The 19,918-nt window shown below is 46.5% G+C and overlaps 1 protein-coding gene across 6 annotated transcripts in view; it reads right to left on the bottom strand.

Annotated features, from left to right (window-relative positions):
* The window catches only part of LOC100114586 (inactive dipeptidyl peptidase 10), a 96,180-nt gene that overhangs the window by 8,551 nt on the left and 67,711 nt on the right, over positions 1–19,918 (bottom strand). For 3 of the 6 annotated variants that reach the window (XM_031929490.1, XM_031929489.1, XM_031929491.2), the window contains 6 exons: positions 11,827–12,108; positions 7,195–7,301; positions 6,924–7,122; positions 1,709–1,783; positions 1,413–1,465; positions 811–1,108 (listed from right to left, as the gene is read on the bottom strand). In XM_031929490.1, coding sequence (XP_031785350.1) covers positions 811–1,108; positions 1,413–1,465; positions 1,709–1,783; positions 6,924–7,122; positions 7,195–7,301; positions 11,827–11,928 — 834 coding nt within the window. In that variant the 5' untranslated portion in view covers positions 11,929–12,108. Of the gene's footprint in view, positions 1–810; positions 1,109–1,412; positions 1,466–1,708; positions 1,784–6,923; positions 7,123–7,194; positions 7,302–9,094; positions 9,316–11,826; positions 12,109–19,918 lie in introns of those variants that run through there. The other 3 variants (XM_031929492.1, XM_031929493.1, XM_031929494.1) reach the window with 3 other exon arrangements.

The raw sequence follows: 19,918 nt of genomic DNA, 5'->3' as shown, positions 1-19,918 counted from the left end.
ACTTATTTTCTTAGCTATACCGCTATAAGTTTTTCGAAAATCTCCAAATATTTCGGAATTCTCGATAAATCTCGGGATTCTTACTATCTACAACTTTCTCAATGCCTGAAACAGTCAGATCATTTCTGTAAACAATACTGTAACCGTTAACTTTATTATAAAAATTTAATAAAAATCACAAACGTTCTTCAAAATTAATTATTAAACCTATTCCATTTCGAGTGAGAATATCAGAATCCGATTGAATGGAAGATGTCTTGCACACATACTTTATTCAATAATTTTATAATGAATGATTATAACCATATCTACGGTCCCTACGAAGGGTAGTACCGTTCAGATTTGCCGCAAAGACTAGTACATTTCAGATCTTTCTTACATGAAAAAATCCAATTGTTTTGAAGATAAACAAATAGTTATATTATTTAAAATTATTAAAATTGCAATATTGTTAAAGTTGCCAAAAAATTATTTTACTAAGTTTAACTTTAATTAGAAAAACAAACTTTAATATTAGATGTCATAACAACTTTTTAAATTTCGAAATTTTGAAAATATTGCAATTTTATTAGTTTAACCAAAATAACTATTTGCTTTTCTCCAAAACAATTGGATTTCTTGATGTGGGAAGGATCTGAAATGTACTAGTCTTCGCGGCAAATCTGAACCGTACTAGTTAAACCTTAAAATTAAATCTTAAAATTTAAACGTCTGAATTTCATCCAAAAATACAAGATTCTTCGTTAAATATTCAAGATTGTGTTCCCGCTTCAATTATTATTTATGGTTGTAATAAGAATAAGCATAAACCTTGGAGTCATTGAAACTGGCGTAGAGGAGATGCGAGCCGTCGGGACTGGGCCACGTGCAGTCGGGCCTGGGCATCACCTCCTCCTGATACAGCCAATCGGGCACCCCATTGTAGACGATCCCAGGAAGGCCCGTGTCCGTGAGCCTGGTGTCCTCGGCCGAGTTGGGGGATCCGCGCACGTAGATGTCGTTGTCCGAGACCATCAGCAGGGCAGTCGTGTTGCCGAGCCAGGCCGCGTGCTGTAGACGCGTCTGCTGTATTCGCGGCGACGCCTGCAGCCGAAGGGGTGTGTGGTGGCTGCGGACACGCGAACATAACACACCTGTACATGTAGCTGCGGCTCGCCGGATGACGACGTATTTGCGCATCGTATATATACATATGCGCGCTGCCGCCAGTTTAATCCCGAATGTATCTTTTGATTCGTAAAGCCAGATTTAATTTCAGCTTTTAATTAAAATCGAGGAAATTTAAAACGTCGACCCAATTACTCTTATTACATATTAACTCGCGCTTTTCGGCGATGAAACGCGATTGGCCAGCATCTGCGCATTTTTCATGGGCTTGTAGCATGCAAAAGACACAAGTATACTGGACTCACTCGTTCGTGACATCGTAGACCGTGTAATGAGCAGTGAACGTGTGTCGGAAGACCTGCAAAACCAACAGCGAGTTATTAGTTGAGTAAACCTAGCTGCTACAGCATGCAAATCCGCAAAAAACTCTACACCACTAATACGATATGCTCGTAAAATTTTATGCAAAAATCCACCATAAAATTTTCATGCGAATGTTTCTAAAAAATAGTATATACGCGCGGTGTACAAGGTGGATGGAAAAAAGAAAAGCGTCGATAGTGCGCGCGCATGCCAACTACTTATAGCGATGTTTACCTACCGGCTTGACATTATGCTTGAAGAGCACATAACGTAGGTCCGTGCTGCACTGATAGCCCTGCACGTTGAGCTGCCTCTGCAACAGCATAAACACGACTAGATATTTACCGGCGCCTCATCTCCGCGCATGCCACGTCGTTTTTTTCCACAAAAAAAAAAGCGAAAAAAAATAGAGGAACTCGAGGAGCTCCGACTGGTTATCGCTGACGCTGGCTTTTTACGAGGCGGAAAAATGATTGCGCTCTCAATTACCGGCGGGGCAACGAAGCCAGGGATGTGGAACAAAACAACCTGATTGGAAGCGTTCTCGGCTATTGTGCGCTATTTTTCATCAAGTTTCTTTTTCGAGGGGGACATTGTTGGCTGTCTCGTTTGCCTTCATTAATTAGGTCTTGCCCTATGTTTGATATTTATGTTTTACGATGTTAATAGTTGAATTTGCTTCTTAAATGAAGAAATAATCGACACGTATTGACAGCAGACTTTATCCCTTTCTGAAATTTCCAGTGTTAATTTTCTTCTTCCGCAGCCACAGCAATTCTGCACAGTCGCAATAGTCGCATTTCACATTAGAGAGAGAGAGAGAGAGAGAGAGAGAGAGAGAGAGAGAGAGAGAGAGAGAGCACAAGATTCTATTAGATTCTACTTTCCGGCGAAACACGAACTGGCTCTCCCTTTTCTCAAATATCGGCGGGGGTCAAAAGAAAAAATGCGCACTACCTTCTAGCTAGTATAGGCGCACCTGACGCAAGCCGAAGAAATTGGAAAAAGCCAGAGGCACCGCGGCCGCGGCGGGAGAAATCGCGAGAATCACGAATGGCAATTCTCTCTCTTATACGGCTTTGCGCAACCGCGCAAAAGAAAGGAGCGCGTATAGAGACAAATAACTCGAGAGGGGAGTGGAAGCGCTGAAAAATTAACGGACCGCGAGAATGCACGGCCGGGGGAAGTGTTTTTTTTTTCGCTGGCCTGGATTCGGGGAGGTTGCTTTTTCGAAAAGTAGGGATTGTTTGGGAGGGCGGCTGCAGTATAGTATACTGACGATTCATGAAGCAGACTTGCGGGCTTGCTTTATCGCCTTAGCGCGCTTCTGCGTGATTACAAGCGGTCTTGAAGCTTGGAATTTTTCCAATTTTTTTTCTTCTCCGGTTAATTCAGTGTGCCGGCAGAGTTTTGAAAAAATTTTTTACGACCTGCGCGGAGATTGGATTTTTATTGGAGCGTATAAAATGTCAAGTGCGTTTTGCCGACTTTCGTCTCTAACGAGAGAGAGAGAGAGAGAGAGAGAGAGAGAGAGAGAGAGAGAGAGAGAGAGAGAGAGAGAGAGAGAGAGAGAGAGAGAGATCTACTTATAAGCTGGGAAAACGTTCGGGTCTTGAGAAAGTGGACGGAAGGAGTCAGGAGGACTCATCGTGCCACTATAAACTCTCTGGCTCTATCTAGTCTCTGCTATTAGCGTCCATGCACTTTTTCATTTATGTATAGCCGCGGTTCGGAAGCGTCAGCCGACCGAACGATAAAGTCTCTTGGCGAAGAGAAGCATCTCGCACGGCAGCCTCCGCGGGCGAAACAGCTCAATCATCAGAGAACCGCGCGCATACATCTCGCTGCAACAAACTCCTCGGCAGTATATTCTTCCCGGGCAAGATCGAACCGGAGCTATGTAGGACCGCAAACAAGAGCAAGAGCCGGCAAACTATGGCGGAGCTTGCAGCGAGAGAACGAGGAACTCTGTATACACACACACGCGCGCGCGCACACACACACACACACACACACCGAGGCGGTTGCCGGGCAGCAGCAGCGTGAGCGGATGTGTCTGCAGCAGCACCTCCGTCGCGTCCACGCGGATCAATGCGGCGCGTAGTAGTCGCGCAGTTTTCTCTCTCTTTCTCTTCCAGCGCTCCTCCAGCTCTCTACAGACCGCCTCGCGAGAAAAGGGGGGTGAGAATTTGGAAGCCTTCCACTTTCCGGCGCGGCGTAATCGCTTCTTTTTCATCGGGCATTTTTCCCCGAACTCGCCCCCTCTCTCCTTTCACTTCCTGTCCTCTTGCGTAACTTTTTCGATGTATACAGCGCTCCGACGCTGTGCCGCTTTTCTCGTATTGTTGTTACCCGAGGGGTTATTAAAAATAACGCTTATTTTTAACGCTATAGTACATGGCGCGGAAAAGTCGAAGATGAAATGCAAAAAAGCGACGCTTTGTTACGCACGGTCATTCGAGCAATTTCATTCGCGCGCGAACGTTCCGGCACGCGCGAGTAAACAAACGAGAGTCTTCGTTAGCGAAATTCGGATTCGCGGAAATCCATGCACAGAGTATGTACGTATATGTATACGTGCGAGCACAGGAGAAAAATAAAAACGACTATACGCGCGGGGTGCACTCTGACGATTCGTCAAGTGCGCGATGAAAAGTGCGCGCGCAGAGGTAATCGTGGAAACGTTAATGGAAGCCTGTAAAAATGTATACAAACGTTAGATTAATCTCCCTCCTTCTCTCGCTACTCGGCTGCATACGCATACAGCCTTTTATTACGGTCGTTCGGTTTTACGCACGCGGCTGCAGGCTCCAGCGATTTACTTCGCGGATGAAGCGCGCGCGTTCGATCAAATTCCGAGCGCCGAGTTACACAAGTCGGCAATACGCAGCGCGATAGTAGGCGCGTAAACGGTGTCAGATTTTCTTAACAAACAAGCGCCTGACCGATCATCAGAAGTTTCGTGTTAATATCGACACGCAATCGAGGACAAATTGCACATTCGGCATGATTTTTATTCTGTCTCGAAAATCATCGACGAAGCGCTCTGCGTCCCTCTTTGACTCTTCATCCGTGAGAGGGACCATCGAGATCAATCGGCCGATTGCATTGCATCCTTTATAAAAGTCTATCGAGTGGAAAATGGCTGAAAACGCGCGCGGTTGTTAAGCTTTTTTTTGTTGCGAGGACGAAATTCTCGGCGAACGAGAGATCGATTCCATTCTCCTTTTTTACGGGGATGAAAATACGATATTGTTCATTTAGTCGCGGGGGAACTGATCAAACTCTTTGATTCGAGGAATTTCGGAATTGGAGCTCTCGGGCTTTTGTCCTTCTGCGAGCGAAATGTTTACGAGATTAAACTTGTCAATCGAATATTCTATCTAGTTTCTTCTCCATAGCTCGTTGGCTCGAGTGGAGCGAGATTCTGCAGCCTTTGTCCCATTGCGTTGCATCTAGCTTGACTCTTGCGAAGAAGAAGCTTCGATGTAACTATATAAGTCATTCAAACGACGATAAAGTTTTATAGGGAGGAGTGCTTTATCGTTATTTATATCGAAAACTACGAGAAAAGAGAATCCGAATAACCCATTCAATTTCAATAAAGAGGTTAAAAATCTGATCTGAATTTCACTGTCAAAAGGAGCCAGCACATCAAGGGATGAAAAAAAACTAGTTTGAAGGTAAAATTTGAAAAATTCAGCAGCGGCAGCAGAGCCCATCGAAACGAACGAATCCTTTCATCGACTCGGTCGCGCGCATAACATTATACCTATTCCGCGAATACGCCGCTTTCGGTACTATACTTGTGCCCGCCGACTCACAGTCCAATTGGTTTTGAGGCCGGTCGTCGACTGCAGTATGTATGCGCATTTGCCTCCGCGGCCAAAAGATGGACCACAGCTGCAAGAATCCACGCTAGTTCGCATACGCGTTTGCCGAATGCATACTCGCAGCCGATACAACTCGCAATTTCCAATTCGAGCCCTCCGGCCTGTGTACGCCGGATGCGCATAATTCGAATAAGCGATTATTTTCCAACGGCGAGTCTGAGTATAGGTGCATGCATGTACCTATTATCTATATATACCCTCTCCCTTTTCGTTCGCTCGCTCGGCCATGTGCAGTACGTCCGCGGCCGCATAGAAAGCGCAACGGCCGACCGGCCGGCCAGCGATATCGTGCAAAGCAATTTTCCGAAATGTGCAGCCGAGACCGTGGAAACTCGTGCGGATGATTATCATTTCGCATACGACTGTGGGTAGGTGTAATATTTAAATAGGTGTTAATTGCTTTCAGGACATACGGCTTTATATGAGGCGCGCGGTTCGCGGATTGGATGGCTATTTTAATAAGAGTATTTTGTTTACTCGCATATCTCTCATTAGGAGGGTAAACGGATAATGCATAGACTTGCAAAATAGATACTTTATTAATAGTTAACCGACAACTGCTCACTAAAAGCAAAGTATCGGCTTTGTATCCAACTCCGTTTTAGACGAACTTCAATGAGGTATATATTATACAGAATAGGTATCGAGATCTAACGAAAGAAGTTTCTTGACGTAACTCACAATATTTATTTTTTATTGTATATAACTGAAAAAAATTTGTTTCTGTAAGCAATACGAACATACCTAAGAGGCAAGTCAAAAAAATCTCTGCGGGCGGCATAAATTATTCAAATTACTCGTCCGTTATTATTCCACGTTTATTATCCTCATTTGTAACCATCATCGCGCGCGCCTTTCATTCGGCCGACGTCTCGTTGCCGCAATATTATCAGAGCATATACCAGCAGCTCCTACATGCGCCGACAGCTCGTGTAATTGAATTTTATTTTTCCGTTCAATCCGTTGCCCGTATACGTAAAGTCGCGACGATTTTAATTAAATTCTCGCACATTATATTTCGTTCGACGCTGCGAAAAAATAATGCTTAATCGTACAATCCTCCGCCGCGCGCGATCGCACCATAATACAATTGCAGCGGCAGTGCTTGTCTCGTGGGTTGCATCATTTGTCTTCCTATCCCTCACACGAGGAGAAAAAGCGTTACCGCGAACGGGTAAAACATAGCAGTATATAGCTCTACGAAGAATTCATCCAATTTCACTTGAAAGGCTGCTCGACACGCGGCTTCGGCCTCGCGTCGGCACGCGTTGAGCTCTACTACACCGAGACCGTGATTTTTCACTCGCTCGACCGCAACGCCTCGCTGGCTCTTCCGCACGCATACGTATAGCTGCATTTGTTGCAGAAAAGGGATGTTTTATTTCAGTGATTATTGTGAGAACGACCGAGGTTATCGAGCTTTGATTTCAAAAGCATTTTAGGACCGGAAAATGTCGAGCTATCTGCTGCCAATACGCTATATTCCAAATACATTCTTATCATAACGATGCCGTGGTTGATTGTTGTGTTTTAAAACAGTAACGAGCGCGATGTACTTACGAGAGTATGGTTCGATACCAAGAGTGAAATGGAGTTGTTGGAGGTGTCGAGGAGGGCGAGGGAGCCGTCGTCCGCTTGATAGACGAATTTGTCGTGCGATATCCAAGTGGGCGGTAGCCTGTGGGGGGTCAAGTCACCGTGAAGGCATTCCTCCAGCGTCAAGCGTCTTCCACTCCAGTACAAAAGTTCGTCGACGTAGCTGTTTGTCGTCGGTGAAAAGAAAAAAGTTTATTCTCACAACTCTAATCAGGACGATGAAGGAAACACTCACCCAAGCAGATAAATGGCGGTGACGATACCAGCGATAACGCCGCCGATTACCAGCAGGGAGAAGATGATACTTCGCCAATTATGACCGCCATCGGAGTAAGTCAAATCCTGCAATGAATCAAACGCTATCCAGTTACGCGTCCTTGCGAGCGGCAATTATTTCAAAAATGCAGACAAGCACGCGAAAACGGCATCCCGAGGACGTTGAGAGGATGCGTTATGCGCAAGTTCCCCCGCAACCTCCTCGGGAGTCGAACACAAAACTATGTAACAAACAAACTCGTGTCTATAACTAAAACGACGAGAAGTAAGAGAAGACAACAACGACGTGACGGTGCCGAACTCGACGATCGAAAACACGACCATAATATGTCTACAAGTGCGCACGTGTTGTATGTACGCGCAGTACAGAGAGAGAGAGAGAGAGAGAGAGAGAGAGAGAGAGAGAGAGAGAGAGAGAGTGAGCGCGCATAATCTTCCGATCGGTTTCAAGTGTAGGTGCATTGCATTTTCCTCCCTTCCCGCATGCGCTCTCGTCCGACGCGCATATAAATATCGCTTTATTGAAAGTCGATATCCGCGTGTGTAACGGCATAATATATACAAACGCTCGTATTCCGGAGTCACGCACGCGCGTCCAGTATTTCGGCCCCCTTCCTCTCGAGGCAGAAATTTCGCGACCCGGCGCAGCGAGAGAAAATAAAATAAAGGACGATCGATTCTTCCCCCGTCAACTTTACGAGGAATTCGCTACATAACAAAAGTCGAAGCAGGCTCCAATAAGGTTTAATCGAGCACGGCGATTCGCGAAAGTTTTACCTCGCGCTAACCGAATCCCCGGTGCGCAGCGCGCGGCAATCCAGTCGAGGAATTTTTCCAGGGGGGTAGATCGCTCCCCCTTTCCCTTTCCGAGAGAAAATTGCAAAAGTGCGCGCGGCCTGAATTGTCCTGATTCAAATATCCTACGTGTCGCCGCTTCTGCTCCGCGAGCATCGGTGCATGCACGTGCGAGGAGCTGGGAGAATCGTTGTTCTCTCTGGCGTTTTGCGAATCGCGCGTGTCTGATATTTCGGCACAGCCGGGCTTTTACCGAGGGGATGGGAAAATTTCGCTCGTCGTTATTTGTTTCGGTGTATATTTGTCATTTGACCCGACTGATCATCAGCAGCGAACGCCAATACAAAACTCGGAATCGAATCGAATTGCCCAAAGATATACAGACGTATAGCAAGGAAGCTTCCAGACCAAAAAGAAGAGGTAACAACGTATCTGGAGCTGCCGCGTAGCCGTCGGGTGGGAAACTGGCGCGCTGAATCCTAAACAAGGCCTCCGCATACGCTTTCATATACATATAGCGCTGGAATTCAGTACGACGACGAGTAGACCGAGAATACCGCTCGATCTTCTTGAGTATTCCATTCGAGCGCGTCGAGAAAATCGAAGGAGCCGCCTACCGAGGCGCGAATAGAAGGAGAGGAGCTGCTTCGGATTTCTCACTCCGCGACGAGCGGTCCTCATTATCTCCGTTCGCGGAGGGAAATTCATGGAGGTATCGCCGAGCGGATATATTTTTTTCGTGCGCGGCGAATTTCGGCTGAGTCACGATATTTTTGGATATGCGCACGCAAAGCGCTGTATGAATTGAAAATTTAATTTCTCCGATTGGACTCGATCGAGCTCGACTCGGAGATGTGCTTTCTCGCGCGAGAAGCACCGCGGCGTATTTCCGCTCAATCTGCGCTTACGTAATTCGGGTTAATCAATGGACAATTTACAATCGGCTCCGGACTATCGGTATACAGCCAGTTACGCAAAACTCGTTAAGCAAACCGTAATGATTGCACAATTCACTCGCTGATAATCCTCGCGCGCACATTAAAGTATACATCTTCTAGACCTACCACACAGATGTGCGCGCAGCGAACCATGACGACTGCAATAACCGCACTGGCCGACTGCCGCGTCGCGCTAAACTAAAGCCTCGTAATCCCTTACCTCGTCGTAGTCGATCGGGTTCTCGAACGTACTCATCATAATAACTGCGACTTGAGATCCGCGACGGGCATACAAGACAACGAGTGCGGCGGCAACAACCACTGCTCGACTGTCGCGCGCCAGTTGGGGCTCGAGCGAGAAGCCGCGAGCGCGAAAGAGAGAGAGAGAGAGAGAGAGAGAGAGAGAGAGAGAGAGAGAGAGAGAGAGCGCATCCGACGGGTAATTGAGTTAGACCACTGTTGCTCCTTTGACGCGGCTTCCGACGAGCTTATGCGCCGCGCGACAGAGAGGGTGGGAGAAACGAGCTGTGCGTATACAACGTGTGCGCAATTCGCCTTGTCAGAACTTGAGGACGACTGCGAGTCTCTCGAGGAAAAATTGCATTTCGTATACGTTCTTAATTAGTACTATGATCTACGTCGTGCGCGTTACAGTACACGCGGTACAAGAAACAGCTTCTCGTGCAAAGGCTTGTACGTATCAGCTTCCGACTCATTGAATTAAGCATCCGCGACCGGCCGCGAAGTTAATTAGCTTTGCCTACTGGCCGCAACTTTGTGCCGCTCTGCACTCTCGGTTTCTGTCACTCTCTCACGTTTTCTCATTATCATCTCATTCTTTCTTGCTGCTGGCGAGGGACTTTCTTGCATCAGGGCTTTAATTTTCAATCGAAGAGTGAATTTATAGCTGTTCAAGCCTGCAAGGGCGTGCAAACGTCTGATACACTTAACGCGCTGGCCATTACGTCAGGCCTGATAAGAGCAAGTGGGAGGAATGATAAATTCTTATACCTTCTCTCTCGTTTGCTCGTCGTCTTCCGCTCGCGCGCGCGCACGCGAACGATTGAAGCGCTTATCGGATTCGCGTGCAAGTTTTATAAAGGTAAATATCGCTCACGAGACGGCTATACTCGAGCTCTGCGTTATAGTCTCGCTTACAGCCGCTGCTGCGGCATATACTGCAGATATATACATGTACATACGGGATGACGGCTTGTTATTACAATTGCAGAACAGCCACTCTGCACTTTATATCGCCTCGTACGAGCTGAGCGCCGTGGCGCGGGCTTGCCTAAGATTTTCATGGATTTTGCGGCGGAACACCCGACGCGACTCGTGTCTGCAGGCGGGAAGGAGCTTTTCCAGCTGTACAGAACGCTCTGCTTTCCCCCCCCCCCCCCCGCTCGACGGTGTAATTCCTATTGCCTGGCGTGATTGAATTTGACTGTTGTTTCATTCAATCGAGTTACGCGTTGTTTATGCTTGTTGCTTGCGCTGCTCGCGAGTCCTCGCGAGATCCTCAACAATTGGATTACGCCCGTATCTACAGATATAATCCGTGCGGGTTATTCGAAATTACTTTTACGCGATATACCTATGCGATTTTCAGAATAATCGCTATATCGAGCATAATCGAGCGTTCTCTGATGGCTGTTGATGCTCGAAACTGCACTCCAAATTGCCCATGATAAATTTATTTGATCGCGCATGAATATTCATCGTGGGTATAAAATGCGTGATATAATGTTTGATTCCTTGGCAATAAATCCATTGGCCGATAAAAAAAGAGCTGTAGACGTTCAACAATGCGACAACGTCAATCGGGCAAAAATTATTCAATCACGCCACACACTGCACTGCACTGTAAAAAACACACGCACACACCTTGCAGCTCGTATTGTGAATTTTCGAGGGAAGTCGGGCAATTACATACAGCTGATTAGCTCGGATATGCAATCTGCGAGTCTCGACACGGAATTGCGCGCGACGCGACCGCGCATACGATTGAGCCGTTAATTTTTGCGGAGCTGCGCGTGCCCCGAAATACGTTCCTTCTGTTTTTTTTTTTTTTTTTGTACCCATCACTTGTATATGTAATATACAAGCGCTCTGTGGAAGATGACGTGACTTTTTTTCAAGAGGAAAAATTTTAACGAGGTCTGGATCGAAGACGCGCCGCGCATTTTTCTTCGTCAATAACGCGCGGATGAATTTTTCCAGGCTCGAAAGCGCGCGCACGACAGCTCTTTTGTCGAAAAAGTTTATCGAACTCCAAATATTTGCGTGGAAATGGGGAGCCGCCAAAGTAAATTTCTATGAACTTTCTGCCAACTCTCTTTTCCACCCAGAAATGTTCATCCGAGTCCGCGTTATACGTTTGCCAAAGAGAAACGCGCTCTGTAAATGCATAGGGCAGCCCTCGCTCGAATCGAACACATCCTACGTGTACAAACGCATGCAACGATGCAAACGACATTGTCAAAAACACAGAAAGGGAGTGCGTGGGAAGTGTGTATTAAAAAAATATCTAAACCAAGTCCGTTATGCGCGTCGCAGAGTTCCGTATGCTATATGTTCTATACTGCGGCATGTCTTCCACGAACGTGCGGCGCGTGTGAGGCGTGTACGCCGTGTACGTCCGGATAGGGAAATAGTAGACTTGAGTTACACACGCACTCAGTGCAGTGCCGACGTTATGCACTCGTACGTGTCGCGTTTGAAAATAAAGAAGAAGGAAACAGAAATATGCAGAACAGAAGGTGTAAACACGGACACATGGTTACACAAGACGACAAGGTGACGAGGACGATATACGTATATATAACGACGATAAATAATCAGCTGGCTGGATCGATTACCTCTTTTACCTGGGCAGACTTCGAGCGTGGATCTGCGACCTGGACGGTCTCGTCTGGAGGCAGACGCCACGAGTTCCTCTCAATGTTGACGCTGGCGTTCATAGCGGTCTGGCGATGCAAGCGAAGAAGCGGACGGCGCGGAGCCTAAGGTACACACGGAGGCGCCCCAGGCCGCGCCCGCAGCCTCTACGAGCACGCGCCCGCCGCAGCTCCGAGGGCCGTGTTGGCGAACGCTCTTCCGCTGCTGCTGGGAGGGCACGCCGGGCCCCGTCGATCCCGCATCTGCAACACGCGAATTCATCCTGCCATTATAATATCGACGCTCGAGAAGGGGGGAAGCTGCAGCTAGTCCAGAAAACGCGCCTTTCAAAGCAGCTAGTCAAGAAAATCTTTCAACAACCAGATTCATTTTTCGAGGAGCAAGAACCAGCCACTTCGGAGCTACTTTAAAAACGAGACATTTCTGCGCACGAGTCAATACAGCCAGCCATCCCAGACGACTTATTGAAAGTATGGATCCTATAGCACACTTTGGAACGGTGCAGGCCGCTAACGGTAGCAACCACTTGCTCGTCATCGTCATTAGGTATATGTATGCGTGTACAATGTACATGTGCAGACAGTCTGGTGTCGCGTCCCCGCGGCTGCTTATTACACGGAGAGAAATGTATCACTAAAAATTACTATACTGTATACTAATTGGGGCACGAACTCGGACCTATGCAGATAATTTAGTATGTTTGTGTGAAAATTTACTATACATTTATCAAAAATTGCTATACCAGTATAGTAAAAATTGCACTTCGCTCTGACTCGCTGTGTTCCGTCGGTAAAACGTTATCGACAGAGCTAAAAAATTCGTCGTAAACTAACCCGACGACAGAAATTAGCTTGTTCACTTACTGCCGCTAGGGGGTGTCTCGTAAACTCCACTCGCAAGAGACGAAAAACTGTTCGGTTAGTATATAAGGAACTTTCAGATCGGAACATTATATATAAATATAAATGCAATTAGTCTAGCGATGCGTTGTTAGGTTGCGACATGTGAAATGTGCAATAATTAGCTTGCGATATACGTAAATTAGGTTATCATCATAAAAGAAATTCTATGCGATGCGACTTTCGTTCTTAAACTGCGAGATTGAAAGTGGCAAATAAATAATGAAAGAAGAAAGAAGAAACCTTAACAGACGACAAAATGAAAGGGACAAAAAAATATTTTTAAAAAGATTTAGTATCCACAAAATTTGGTACGCGGTATAGTAAAAATTGCTAACAATTTTTTATTTTTATATTATGTACAAACATTAAAACTTTTAATATTTTAAAATTATGTCAGATACATATTATTGCGCGTTTACAAAATCCCCTACAGAAAACCCTGCAGGGTGTCCTGTAGGATAACCTACATGAATTGCGCGTTTTTGCAAAGACTTGCAGGGAATTCCTGCGAGAATTTATACAGAAAGATTTTACGGTCGGTTTTAAGGTGTGCTCGGGGGCCCTTCGTGGACCACGCGCAATTCTTTACTGCTTCCTTTAACGTCCTTTAAATTAGATCATTCTGCTACTGCTGCTGCTGATTCTGATGCTCTACATAAGATGCGATTGCGTTCGCACTATCCGCCAAGAACTCCAAGACTTCTTGGCTGATTGACGACCCGTGACTCCTAATCCTTTCGAAAGAACTATAAATAACGGCGAATGATTCGTGTACAGTTCGTATGATAGCTGAAGAAAGAAAATCAAAAAATCAGTGTCATGTATTCAAATCTCACCCGAGGTAGAAATTGCCCTCCCCCCTTGCTACACACTGGGTGGATGAATGGTGGGTTGTGCATTTTGAGCCGTAAGCCGCCCTCTTTCAAACATTTTCAAAATTTTTAAAAAGTTTGATTCATTTTGAGTGTTTTTGAGTGGCGGGAAGGAATGGCTTTCCATTCACTTTGGATGCATGAAAACAGGTCTTTTTCATGCACGTCTGTATCTGTAGCTTCTATTTTCATGGCCGGAGACGAACACAAATTCTTTGTGCATATGCTAAGATCCAGTTGTTCTAACGCTTTCAACTCATCGGATGTGCTGAGGCGCCGGTTTCCCGCGTACTTACGACACGCCGCCTCTGGTGCGTTGTCGTCGCCAGGACGCGGCTTGCTATGGATTTTATAATCCACGGGTTGTCCGTCCTCAGCGACAAAACCCTTTTCCGTAAATCGAACGTCTCTCCCTTCACATTTTAACCGCGTCAGATAAGCTTGTACATAACCGATCCAACCGCGGATTGTCGATTCGGCGATGTCGTAATGTCGTGACGTCTCTGCCTTTGTCACGCCCTTACAGATGACATCGTAAACCACTTGTATTTTAGTTTCTTCATTCCGGGATCTTTGTTTGCTTTTTTTGTTAGAGCTTTTATTTGTTTCGCCATCAGGACAGGGCCTTTTCTCGCCAGCGGAGCTCTGCCTGCTGCTTATCGAATTCGGTGCTTGCGCCATTTCCTGTAGCTGAAGCTTCGGTAAAGATCACTGAGTAGAATGGTTGGAACACTGTCACTCGAACTTTCATTCGCGAATTCGAATACTACTTTGGCACTGTCGAGAGCTCTTGACTATGTCGATGCGAGTAAGTAACTGATGGGCTCAAGCTTTTGCGTGCAGCTCTTATATACTGCACGGGACAAGGGCTTCGTATTTAATCTTCATACCTGAAAAACAAGGTGCGGGGGTGGAGGTGGGGGGGGGGATAGACTACAGGTGGAGTACCTGGCGATACTCGCAAGAGCCATCCTGGGTCCCAGGTATTATGAGTTTAAAATTACCCTGCGAGACTAGTGGCCACTTTGTACTCCTATACCATGAAATCCGTCACTTTTAATTGATTTAGTTGAAAATGAAGGCGTCTAGAAATAAAAACGTTAGCTGCGTTTCATTCAGTGTATATAATGTGTATAAGCACATCCTTTTTCTTGCGCTTAAAGTTTTTAATTCGAAATTTTCCCAACTACTCCGTACTCATCATAATATGTAAAACGTGGGTAGCGAAAGCCGCTTGATAAAGTTGCATTTTTTCGCGAATCCTGAAAACGTATTTTCCCAACTCGAGCATAAGATGAACACTTTTTCATGCCAGAAAGTAGCGTAAAAAATCGTGCATTTCGAGCGTGGTTGGAAAGGGTCAAGTTGGAGCGGGGAGAAAACAATTGTCAAGAAAATTTTTTTCTCCCCGCTGAAGCGATTCAGCTGATTGAGGATCGAGATTTATATTTGAACTTAGAAGAATTGAAAATATAAAAATGTTCAAGTACATTGTGCACGACTCGAAATGACCTACGCTACTTTCGTGCATAAAAAAGGGTCCTTCCATGTCCTCGTTGAGAAAATACGCCGTGGGCATGGGGAGAAAAGCTATTACAGACTCGGGTGTGGTGTTTTCAGCTCACCCTCGCTGGAAATCGCTTATATTCTTCCCTCGTCGCATAATGTACTATTAATTCTCCAGCATTTCGTAACGATCAGCTAACCAAATTGTAGTACTACGTTACGGATTTTTCCTCACGGTGCGCTCTGAAAGAGCCGCCGGTCCTTGATTAGTCCGACATCGAACCATCGCATCTGCTCAACGGCGGAAAGAAAGGCCTGGTTGCATTTACGTGCTCTATCTCGCGAGTCCGTTGAGAGACAAGCGCGAAGTGTGATCGCGTCCAGTATTCAACTATCGCATCAGGACGCAAATCGACGCCGTAGAGGCATTTTTCTCATTTTCGCATCTTCTCGTATTGACGCATCCTTAATTTTCATTGCCCCCATGAGAGGATGCCCGCGAGCCCGGTTAAATTCAAGGTGAAATCGTGACTTGCTGACGTAGATTGAGACAGATATACTGTAATTAACTTGCTGGGCTAGTCTCTCAAGAGTCTGAGTGTACGTAAAGCCAAGTTTTCCACACGCCGAATCGTCTACAAGACAATGGCGCCATTGGTGTCCACACGGCGACAGTTGGTACAATATAGGACAATAAGACTGTCTGTCTCATCCCAGCACAATCCGGCTTGGCCCCTATCCTCGACGCCGAATAGTCTATCTCGCTTTTATCGCACAGGTACTCATACCTGATGCACGGCCGGCGACCCATTAGCGTGCGAGGGGGAGAAGCTGACTGTCGCCAGTCGTCTGACGTATGTATAAAATAGAGCTGTATATTTGGGGGAAGTGGACATCCCCGCTGCCGCTCCGCCCTGATGAGCGTCAGTTTAGTCTAGCTGTATACCTATGGTCTCGAGACATTTGAGATGAGGTATTGCAGCTATAGGCTTGTGCACGGAGAAAAAAAACGTTGAGGCTACTCAAAACTTCAGTAGAATCTACTTGACGACTTAGGTAAAGAAAATCCTGCGCGGTAGACACTCATCGAATGCGCAGAAGGGCCCAAACTCGTCTAGCCCCGCCTACCGCCACTGCTGCGCTTCCCCCACTTTTCTCGCTCGGAAAGTTTGTGCTGTGCGAGTCTATTCTCGCACATTTTTTACTCAAGTAGATCCTACTGAAGTAGCTTCGGTAGATTCAATTTTTGTTTCTCCGTGTATAATGGCTAAGATCTATAGGTATGTCAGAGATCCGATTTCTCTGTCGATCCGACTCACGCTTGAATATACTTTATGTTTTAGTGAGCGCAACATAGACAAAAGTTGATTCCTACTTATGATATTTTGCAGTGGTTATTAATATGCTTATGTATAAGACATGACTTACGGTCGTATGCATCCCACCGATATATAAATTACCGGACGCTCTTCCTTCTCTTCCAAGAGAAAGCGACGGCTGAGCCGCCGCGCGGTGTGCGTATTGTCACAGGCGCACACGTCTGCAACGCGAGCAGCGAAGACGAGTCAGCGATAAGAGTCCGCCGAGCCGTACTACGATGCATAGCGTCCGAATGCATCGTAGACGTTAGCTCAGTGGTTAGAGCACAGGCCTCTGGCTCTCGGGTCCGCGAGTTCGAGTCCCGTCGTCTACTTTTTCGCTTTCGACTATGTCTCCTCTCCGTTTGTAACAGTATACACAGCAAGGGCCATATAAATTTCAGCGCGCTGATATCGACGCCGCGTCGCGCCAGTGCAAAAGCGCCCCGCACGTCGTTACATAGCATAGCAAAGCGCATTAAAGCCGCGCATTCTATTTTGTCTTTTCCTATGTATTCTATTTCGTGTCTTGGTGCCGCGCCAGCTGCCCGACGATTTGTTGACGCAATACGCGCTTCTCGAGGCCTCCTCGCTTTCCGCGCGACGCACACCCTCGTGCAACTGCTCCATAAACCTAAAAAATTCATCCGCGCCGAGGAGTGGCAAAGTTATTCTTTGTCCGGCGAGTTCTCGGGAGCATCTCTCGAAGGAGAAAAAAGGATGCAAAAGCCAAGCTTTCTCGAAGCGTTATTCATCTCCGCTCGAGAGAACACATCGAGCAGTGTAAGCTTGAGAGTATAAGCATCTCTCCGCGCGCGTACACTCTTTCCTTTGCCCCCGGCGTGCGGCAAACTGCCCTTTAATCTTCGCCGCCAGGCGCGGGGGCGGTAACTATATGTACACACACACACTCATATATATATATATATATATATATATATATATATATATATATATATATATATATATATATATATATATATATATATATATATATATATAACCGGAACGCGCCGGGATCGATCCGCTCCCTATACACACGCGCGTGCTCTGCCTTGTCCTGGGACGCGGTGTGATATCTCGGAGCTGCCACTGCTGCTGGCGAGCTCCCCTTCGCTGTGTGTCTCGATGATACGATGTGTGCACAGTCGCGAGCCGCGATGTGTGTCGATATACGCTGCGTAAACGGCTTGGCGCTGTTTCGCAAATAATAATGCACTGATTATAGGAGGGATGACGCGGGAGCTTCCAGATCTGATCGAGATGCGTATACGGAACTTGCGGGCTGGAACTTTTACTCTCCGACGTGAATTCGCGAGTTATCGGCCCGAAGCTTGTTCATCTCGCGCTTCATAGGACGTTTGTTATATAGTTACTTCTCGAATCCAATTTTCATGAAATTGTTCGTCATACGCATGCATAGAGACGTGCAACACGAAATCGACCTCTTACAAAACCTCGCGGCTATGTCAGCCTTACACAGCGCTTTCGGCCCTTTTTTCCGAAACGCCTCTTTTTGCTCACGAGTCTGCTCTCTCTAGCCTTTGTCCTGGCTCTCGAGGCGCGTCGCAGTCATTGTCCGAGTCAATGGGGCGGCAACGAGCGCGCGGGAGTGCGGAGCAAGAAGCGCCGCGCGAGGAGGAAGGGAATTAGGACCAGCTTTCACGCGTCACCTACCCCCGGATGATTTGCGGCTAATCGCGTGACTACTCCGCACAACTGCGCGCATGCAGCGACGAGAATCGGCCTGAAGACGCGCGCTGTCAGTGGCTCTCTTTTATTCATTTTGTTTCTTCCGTGTCGGACGGCATGGCAGGCGGCTGGCGGTTTCCCCTAGGAATTCATTGCCTCGTTGCGTTAGAGTGCTCGCTTATTTTCAATGTATCGCTGATAAAATTAGTATTGGCTATGATAGAAGCGGAAAAATCTAGACCGGGAGCATTCGATTAATTACAATATCGGCGGTCTGGCAAATATCGGTTCGACGCGAAAATTTTCCGATAACCGCTTCGAAATCCCGCGTTTGTTTTATACAGAATCTACTCCGCTGAAATAGTTTCGCGCGAAGATTAAAATTTATCGAGGCTGCACACAATAACACACACACATACAGTGCACTGGCGCTCCGCATATTATAGAGCCGCCGATATCCCTCTCTCTGCGATGTATACATAAATGCAGCGCGCTGGCCTTAATATTTTCAATCAGAAATTTTTCAATAGCGCGCCGGCATATCTAGACAACTGCAGGTGTTTGAACGATATTAAAGAATTTATAGCGAGAGGGGATGGAGTCGATACATCGAGTTTATTCAAAGCTCGCGGTACCTCTTCCTTTTGCAATCGCGTCTTACGTCTCTCGGCGAGAAATTGTTTTCTTTGGCAGTATATTGATTCCGACTTTGAGTTACGCCGCGCATTGTATTTTTAGAAGCTGCTGGATGCGGCAGGCAAACATAACCGAGCAAAACTTTGCGTCAATTTGTTGAAAGCAGCGATGGGGAACGATTGCATGTTTTATTTAGCCTATAAGGATAACCTTTTCTCGAATTTTCCTTGATTAAACTCGGCGGAATAAACGCGCGTGAATTGAAAATTTTCCGTGAAAATAACAGCGCTTTTCGTCACTTTCTACAGGTGCGAACGAACCCTTTCGATCGAGTGGGCGAATACCACACACGACTACTCCTTCCTGAATTTTTCTTCACGTTATTGCTGTCGGAGCAGGTGTTCACTGCCTCAGATTTCAAGCTCGTATTCAGACGATTGCTTGGCAGCAAAGATCTAACGTAGCTGGGACTGGACCTTAAGCTGTTGATAATAGTATATTGTGCAACTAGGGGGGGGGGGATTGGCTTTTTCTAGCGAGGGTGATGTTTTGAACACGAGTGGGAGTCGAGGGCACCGTAGGCGCCCGAGACGGACACGAGTGCTCAAAACATCACCCGAGTATGAAAAAGCCAAATTTCCCCCCTAGTTGCACAATGTACTATTGGCAACGCAAACGCCCGATAAGTAAACCGCAGACTTTATAAGGGTGCATACGAGCCTATAGTTCAGCCCTTAGCAGGGACTGCCCGAAGTTCAAGCCTACATGATTATGCATATTTTTTAGTCCATTTCAAGCCTATAAAGGTAAGATTAACGAGAAAACGTGCAAATGTACCGAGAACGCCCGATAAGTGAGCCCCCAAAAACACGCGATTTACAGCCTCCGGTTCTGACCGATAGTTCGTCCCTTAGCAGGACTTGACGGTGGTACAGACCTACCTGGTTTTGCGTGTTTTTCCGTCCTCTTTAAGCCTATGTAGGCTAGATTAACGAGAAAACGTGCGAACGTACCGAGAACACCCGATATGTGAACCCCAAGAATCACACGAGAAAATATTGAAACTTTCGAAAATTTTGAAAATTT

The sequence above is a fragment of the Nasonia vitripennis genome, chromosome 4 (assembly GCF_009193385.2).
Source record: "Nasonia vitripennis strain AsymCx chromosome 4, Nvit_psr_1.1, whole genome shotgun sequence".
NCBI classification, from domain to species: domain Eukaryota; kingdom Metazoa; phylum Arthropoda; class Insecta; order Hymenoptera; family Pteromalidae; genus Nasonia; species Nasonia vitripennis.
Note: the sequence above shows the minus strand (reverse complement) of the source record. Positions and strands in the feature narration are given on the sequence as shown.